Source organism: Siphateles boraxobius, unplaced genomic scaffold, assembly GCF_051911475.1.
Source record: "Siphateles boraxobius isolate OS27281-9 unplaced genomic scaffold, OSU_SipBor_1 26, whole genome shotgun sequence".
In the NCBI taxonomy this organism is placed as follows: domain Eukaryota; kingdom Metazoa; phylum Chordata; class Actinopteri; order Cypriniformes; family Leuciscidae; genus Siphateles; species Siphateles boraxobius.
Window position 1 is genome coordinate 23,858,240 of NW_027508876.1, and position 8,526 is coordinate 23,866,765.

The 8,526-nt window shown below is 38.8% G+C and overlaps 1 protein-coding gene across 1 annotated transcript; it reads left to right on the top strand.

The window, feature by feature from the left end:
• Nucleotides 1-6,237: 6,237 nt before the first annotated feature.
• prmt6 (protein arginine methyltransferase 6) lies at nucleotides 6,238-7,776 on the top strand. The gene has a single exon (XM_077245053.1). The coding sequence runs from the start codon at nucleotides 6,275-6,277 to the stop codon at nucleotides 7,340-7,342; it is 1,068 nt and encodes a 355-aa protein (XP_077101168.1). The 5' UTR covers nucleotides 6,238-6,274; the 3' UTR covers nucleotides 7,343-7,776.
• The last annotated feature ends 750 nt before the right edge of the window (nucleotides 7,777-8,526 follow it).

An 8,526-nucleotide genomic window follows, 5' to 3' on the forward strand; every position in this document is an offset into this window, starting at 1 on the left:
GAGAGGTTTGGCTTTATCTATGGTCTGGTATAGTGCATGGTGCCAGACATAACCAGAGATTCATATAAGGCTTTTAAATGGAGCTCAGTAGTTGGAATAACTTTGCATTTCACACCATCTTTTTAAGCTGTTCTATTATTTTAAGGTTAAAATCATTAGTATTGTGCTTTGTTTCACAAATGTTAATGAACTTAGTACATTAAACCTTGTAAACATGAAATATACCTAATCATGCTTCATGACAACTATCCTAGATTCCCCTTGAATGCCTTGATGTCTGTCCAGTGTATGTGAGTAGACTATAGTATGAATAGTCCACATCCAAATTCAGGAGAAAAAAAAAGTTTAAAATAAATATATAAATAATTTCCTCTCAGTTGGAGATTCCTTGTGAGATCTGCTGTGCAACGATTTCCTCTAGTTACACTCAAATGTGCATGTAGGAATATATTTTGATTTCTGATTATGAAAAGAACAAGCAACGTCTTGTAGTCTTTTTTCATCTTCTGCTCCATCTGGCTTGTGTCTACCTTATTAGCACCTGCCTGTTAATTGGTGATGTTCTGATAGTGTCCAGTATGAACACAGTAGGATGCAAGCCTTTGGAGGTAAAAATAGATGCACAGATTTCACCTCATGCTGGCAAACCGTAGACCAAACATCACAAAATTATCTGATGCTTAATTGGCACTCCACAACACTGCTCTTACTGCGTTTTTTCCTCCCTTCTGGGTAATCAGGTTTTTACACTGAAGTAAAAAAAAAATCCTAATCAGTATTTTACCACAACATTTTTAAATCATTAATGCATTTACTTGAGAAGCTAAATTACCTAAGACTTGTTTTCAGAGACAATCTTACATCTTGCAAGACAGTTTATTTTCTTACCACACTGGCATATTATTTCTTGTTTTAAGCATAAGGCTTATATTATTTATGCTTAAAACGTGATATTTGTGTAAAGAATAGAATAGAATAGAATAGAATAGAATAGAATAGAATAGAATAGAATAGAATCAGGCTCAGAATACATATCAGTTGTTCTGAGAGTCACGTATGATGCTGTGGAACTGACTTTTTGTGCTCGGCAGTGTCAGTGTGTCGTCCTTCCATGCTGATTAGAGCCCAGTGGGGGAGATCTCTTCTGTAAATACCTTCTAAACATGAAGCAACACTGTGGGGGGAAAACTCTACTGCTCTTTCTTTTGTCTGCAAGATGATGATTCATTAGCCAATGTGTTTAAATAAATAAAAATAAAATAAATAAAACATTTGCTAAATTAGTTGTCATAGCACAAATATTCAGAGAGGCCATCTAACCTCACATGGGCTAATAAGGATTCCTGTTCAGGGCAAACTTTTACAGACTTTTGGTATTATTCTTATTAATATCTATTGATTTTTTGTCATCAATGTAAAATACTAAATCAAATTATTCTATTTTCACAAAATAAAATGATATTATCACAATCTTAAGGGGTATATTATTTATTTTCACTTCTAAATAAAAACAGTTGCTATTGCCATAGGATAATAAAGAATGCAACGTGCCTTACATCTGTAACATGCCTTTTGTTTAGCTTACAAAGCCAACTAATGTCTTTTCTCTTTTTTATTTATCAAGCTATTTGTCCGTTGGAAAGAGATTGCAGTCATAATCAATGTTCAGTAAAATGCAGATTTCAACAAACTGCTGTTGTCTAATGTGCGCCTCACTACGAGAGTAAAATATCAAGGCACTTCCATATTGATCCAGCTGGAATCGATCTTCAGCCAGAGCATCACAAATTAATTTCTCAGAAGGGTTTTATGTTTGAATAGGCCAACGCGACAGTGGGCAGATTGGCAGGAGGTACTGCCCGCAGGCCTGATGCTGATGGAGAGCCGCGCATGATGGTCAGGCAGGTGACAGGTTCAGTCCTGCTGTCAGCACTTAGGATTTCCCCATAGGCACACGAATTCCGACAGCAACTGGCAAGAGAAGTGAGACACACACACACACACACACATGCACACATTTTGAAATACACTTGTAAAAACTTTAACAGTCCTCTTTAGTTTGAACGGATTTCTAGGTTCACCTCTGGAGGCGACTTAAGCCGGGTTCAGACTACAGGAGTTTTTAAATCGTTACCGATTGTGAAACTGGTTGCATCACACACATAAGGAGAATTTTCACAGATTTTCTTCTTTTAAATGGTCTAAATCTATTTATATGTATATATATATATATGTATATATATATGTATCGTCTGTGGAAGGCATAAGACCAGAAAATGTTCGTCCAATCATTTGCATTCAGTCTTAATGCAAATATACAATGTCTTGCCAGTCAACATATGTATTTCCATACCTCCGCCGCACACCTGCGCGCGAAGATATCACACGTCATCAGCGCGTTTCATGCTATGCAGAGTTAGACAGACGTCAATCACTGATCACCACAACCGAAACAACAGCCGCCTTTTACAGTTCCTCCTGAACCAAAATGCTCAGAGCACAATGCAAGTGCAGTGTAGGACCAGGTGAGCTAACGTGTAAGTTTACAATGTAAGATAAGCCAGACATATGGAGCTGGTCATGTGATGCAAAAATCAAAATGTATTAGTTTACAAATCACGCACTTTGGTAAATGTGTTTTGAGGTCATATTACTATGCAAAGAGCTGCACAAAAATAAGTCTTTAATAATAGATAAACAGCCCCTAATAAAAATGTGTGGTGTTTTACTACAACTAATAGGCCGAGATATTTTGCCTGGAAACTGCAGGGAATTGTATGTAGGCCTAAATGTTTTTTTTTGAGGGGGGGATGTAAGTAGAGGCCTGTTTTTCCTAATGAGCCCAGTTGTTACACTAGCACGTTATCCTCTAAAAAGAGGCCCAAAAAAAAGGCAGAAAACATTATTGTTTTATTTAACTAAAAAAAAACATTTTGACTGACTGTTCGACAGGTTGCTTCCAAATATTTTAATGTTCTTGCTGTTTCAGATAGGAATCAAATTCGTGCCGGAAGGCTGGCACTGCTACAACAGAATCAAACCACCAATACGCTGCAGTGATTGCAACTTCCCCTTCTAGTTTCATCCTTACAGGAGACTTATCACATGTCCTCACCCTTAACTGATCCAACCAAACAAGATTCAGCAGGTGGATTGGAAACAACATGAGCCACCCACCCAATCTGTTTGAGCTGTGTTATCAAATGTTTTCAGGACATCCTTCATTGTCCAAAATGATTTAGTTTCCCGCTGTTACACTCATGCTTGAACAACCAGTCTCTTCCCTTTGCAGAAGCCACCATCTTTCTGCTCTGAAATTATCTCAGGTTTTCCAGACATGTTTCAGGACCACTGAGCAAAGTCTCTTCCTTCATTGCCAGTCCATCCCCTTCCAATCAGCTCAGAGTCTGTGCTTTAGATGGGCAAACAGTGATGGGCAATTTTAATTAAAACGAGATCAGGTGCCAATGTCTGTGCAAACACAGTTTTTCACCCCAATCATTTCAGAATGTGTAAAAACATTCACAGGATGAGGAAATTCTGTGTTATCATTGCAAGGACTCAAAACTACCCAAGGGAGATATGGAAAGAGAGAAACAGTGGAAGGAAATTTGCAAAAAAGCACATTTTAATATACTTTTCTTCAACGGGTGGGTTGACACCTAAAAGTGAGTCGCAGCAGGTTAGATAGGCTCACAGACAGAAGGTGAGGGAGAAAAACAATGAGAAATAGCTTAAGGAAATACCTTTTTCAACATTTTAAAAGGATTACAAAATGTTTCCACTACCTTTTGAATATATCTAAAATGTTTCACTTCTTTGTGACATATTTACAAGTAAAATAAATATTCAAAGTTGGCAGGAAATGATTGGACGAGGAAGTTTCATGACGTACCAGAATGGAGCCAGACTAAATGCTAGTTTGCTGAAACAATACCTAAATAGCTATTTGACTAGTGGTTAACTTCCTAATAGCCTCTATGACCTTTTGTATGCATTGTTCACAATAAGACCATTAACGTGCATTAAGAAAGTAAATAGTGTCAATTTGATTTCATATTCACTTTAAAGTCGCAATAAATCGTGACAGATCTTTTCCTCTGTATTGTTATGCACATTTTTCTATCAAAAAAGAAAAAAATGTAAAGGGGGGACTTGGCTCTATGTATCGGTTATTGATTGGATTTTCAGATGTGGATTTGCCCTCAAAAACGGAGGCTGTACAGTAGTCATTGTACCATGTAAACATTGTGTAGTCACTAAACTTAATGAAATTAAGTTTAGTGACACTCTACTCCAAACGTTTCACTCCAAGCTAAACTGAAAAGTTGCCAGCCTTGCATGTATATGCATTGTCCTTCTGTGATATTTTAATTTTCTGTTAAAAGAATTCTCGACAGCTTTAGTCAAACGGGTTGGCGCGTATGGTTGGGTTGCGGAGAGATTGTGAGATTGTGGTTAGGTCTCAGCAGCAACTGTTGGTTTATTTGTATAGGTTGTATAGTATTTACAGTCATTACGTTCCTGTGTATATTGCGTGAATGACGGGTGGTTGGGCAGATATTGTGTTTTGTGGTAGGTAGTATGCCATACGGAACCGTTGCCACTGAAACTGCATATTAACGCACCAGTGGGGCTCGACAGCCTTAGTCAAACGGGTTGGCGCGTATGGTTGGGTTGCGGAGAGATTGTGAGATTGTGGTTAGGTCTCAGCAGCAAGAGGGAAGTAGAGGTCAGTAACCTGGGCTGAGTTGAGTGGGGGACGGAGGGGGGTGACTCTGGGACGCCAGAGTCACTGTCGAGCCCTCTTGAGGTGTCGTGGACTAGTCGACGAAACACTGAGGACGGAAGGTGCCCACTTGAAGACCCTAGAGATGTTCCCTACTCCGCTCAATCCAGAGGGTTGTTATGGGGGGACCGCACTGTGGTTGCAGCCGTTGTGTGTGCTGACGCGCTATACACTGTATTAACACCAGACAGAAGATTCACGTCACCAGATGGAAAGAAGCGTAAATGGATGGAGAAGCATAGGTTACTGTAAAGCTACGTCTTAGTTGGTGATTATCTTGGCGAAAGCCGAGTACAAATCAGCATGAAGTTTTAACATCTACTCTCGTGTAATGGAAATCATGTATGTCATTTATAAATAGATACAGTAGATAACGAATGTGCATCCATGGCCTATGACTTCCTACTCCATGAGTTCAACCTGAGGACAACGCTAAAAAAAAGGGCAGATCTTATAATACAACCGTGAACATTTATCACCATAGATAAAGCAGAAGAAATCATAAAACCTACTGTTTTTAAGAGGAATAGCCTGCTGTCAGTGTGTAGCCTTTAGCGTGCACAGAGAGAGTGACGGCCCAGGGTGAGACAGGGCTATTTTATTAAGGTTAAAAGCAGATCATGCTATCCGTCATGGTGGAAAATGCAGTTTGGCTCAGACGGAGCCCTGGTGTTATGTTAGTACGGCTACAGCTGGGCACAGTCAGTTTAAACAGCTGTCCCGGAACTTCTGCCAAACAGCCTAACACTGTAAAAAAAAAAAAAGAGAATTTATCATGCTTAATCCACTTATTTGTGTGGTCCAGCATGCAGTATTAACTTAAACAACCCCATGGATATATTGTGACAAACAAGTGCTAGGCTAGTACATTCATCTTGCATATCAGGAATTTCTGATAGATTATACTTAACGTACTTTGTCTCTTTAAGTAGGCTATAAAATGTATGCCTATAGCCTACTTACAATATAGCCTAATATATATATACAGTATATATATATATATATATATATATATATATATATATATATATATACAGTATATATATATATATATATATATATATAATACTTATAGTCTATTTTAACAGACTAACTCAACACCTAACAAATATCATAGTTTAACAAGTTCAACACATATTTAGTTTATTTATGAATTATGGGAATGTCTCTTTCTATGTGGTTGTTTTGAAAGGAGGAGACACATTTAGCTGTGACACATTTAGGTGTCACATTATAACTTTTTAAAACGATTACAAAGAAAGCTCCCAAAAATGTATATATAGGAACTTTTTGTTTTTATTTTTAATGAAAAAAAAATGCGTTCTATTTAGAAAATCTGTCTACTCATGGGAAGTGTAGTTCATTTCAAAACCAATTGTCGTTCTTTCCGAGGAACACGGAAGTGTTTAAAAAACGACATGTCCCATGATGCCTTTCGAGGTGCGTTTCAGAAACGGAAGCTACTAGGGAGACAATTAAATACGCATGGCAAACTTGGGGAAAATGTCACAGCACGGTACTAAGAAAAGAAAACTAGACCGGAGTACCGAGGATTACATGTACTTTGATAGCTACTCCGATGTCACTATTCACGAAGAGATGATTGCAGACACTGTGCGCACTAACACGTACAGAATGGGCATTTTTAAAAACAGTAAGTCAATAGAGGGGAAAGTGGTGCTTGATGTGGGAGCCGGTACCGGCGTCTTGAGCTTATTCTGTGCGCAAGCGGGTGCCAGAAAGGTTTATGCAGTCGAAGCGAGCTCGATTGCCGATCAGGCTGTGAGAATCGTAAAACTGAATCAGATGGATGACAGAATAGAAATCATTAAAGCTACACTAGAGACGATCGAACTAACCGAACAGGTGGATGTGATTGTCAGCGAGTGGATGGGCTACGCGCTCCTCCACGAATCCATGCTGAACTCTGTGATTTTTGCCCGGGATAAGTGGCTCAAACCCGGTGGCCTCATGTTACCGTCCCGGGCGGATCTTTACATCGCTCCCATAAACGATCTGGTGGTGGAGGGCAGATTGAATTTTTGGAGCGCCGTTAAAGGACAGTACGGCGTGGACATGTCCTGCATGACCGACTTTGCCAGGAAGTGCATCATGAACAAAGACATCACTGTGAATCCGGTGACGGTGGAGGATGTGCTCTCCCACCCTTGCAAGTTTGCCGAGCTGGATTTGAACACAGTCACACTCGAGCAGCTCAGAGATGTGAGGGGAGTGTTTCGCTGCCAGTGTTTCGGCTCGTCCTCCATCCACGCCTTGTGCGTGTGGTTCACTGTGACTTTCCCCGCTGAGGAGAAGGCCCTGGTGCTCTCCACATCTCCATTCAAACCAGAGACGCACTGGAAGCAGGCTGTGCTGTATCTGGATGATGCTGTGGACGTGATGCAGGACACTAAAGTTGAGGGGGAGATCAGTTTGTATCCCTCCGAGGAGAATTCTAGACACATATGCATCCATGTGGACTATGTGATCGGTGAACAGAAAAAACACTCCAAAACCTTTACTATTCCTGATCAGTTTTTAGAAGTTAAATAGAAGTTCGGCCATTATATGGCCTATTTGCAGTTATTTAGGTTACCTAGTCAAAAAATTAAGGAATGCTAATGGTTTTTATGGTCATTTTGAATGAATGTATTTTGAATCAAATAAACATAAAAAGAATCATAAAGAATCCTTCTGGATGCACTGAAATTCATATTTTCACCCCTAGAATTTAAGTTTATCCAGTAGGATCTTCTGTTGGTTTGGCAGTGTCATTAAAATAATTTGTGATTAGCTTCAAATTATGGTAATAAGTAATGATAAATTCCATTAGCATTCCCCTCACTTGGTTTCACACATGACATAATTTTCACTATGAATTATTCCCTGAAATTGTATGTTAAGTGTCCTGGGGGGGAAATCAGGTTTAAACTCCTGTCTATGGACAGCACGTGCAAAGTTATACAAAATAAACAATGCTTGCCTGAGCTCTGTAAAGTTCCTTATTTTGTTAAAAAAAGAAAAAGAAAACTGGAACAATCATTCCACTTTTGTTAGGCCACACCTTTTTACTGTGTAGGCAGCCGAGTTTTATTGAAAACCCCTTTTGCCAGCAAAGTTGAGCCATCATTTTTTTATTCTATAATCAGGTTACCTCTCTAAAGTTTAATTGGATGCACCTTTGACATTAACAACATGATATTGTAGCCATTTTATTCTACCCTTTAAAGGGTGATGAACCTATGTACAGTGATTTGCATGTTTAACAATGCATTATATGATTACCTGAATTTATTATTTGCATTTAGCAAAATAATCCCTTTTGTAAAAGACTTTAGACAATTGATATTAAAGTTACCCATTAAACACATTTCATGACCAATGGGTACTAAATATGGCATAACTTTAAGTTTACAGTGGCCTTGGCACATAGAATACTATTGACATAGAAACATTGGCTGTGTCTGAAATTGCATACTCACTTAAGTTACTTAATTTGAATGCAGTTTCGGATGCAGCCCAGGGTATTTAGCTAAATGTGTACAGGCCATTCAAAGTGATGATCCGAGGGACATTTGTGGCTGTGGAATCCATTCAGAACTAATTTCTCATTTGTTGTATGTATTAGCTTAAGATTAATGCTCTGCTATGACTCAATCATCATCAGTTTTGAGCTGTGATTCGGATTACCATTGAATGCATTTTGGATGCAAGAAGTTACTAATCCTCAAAACCGC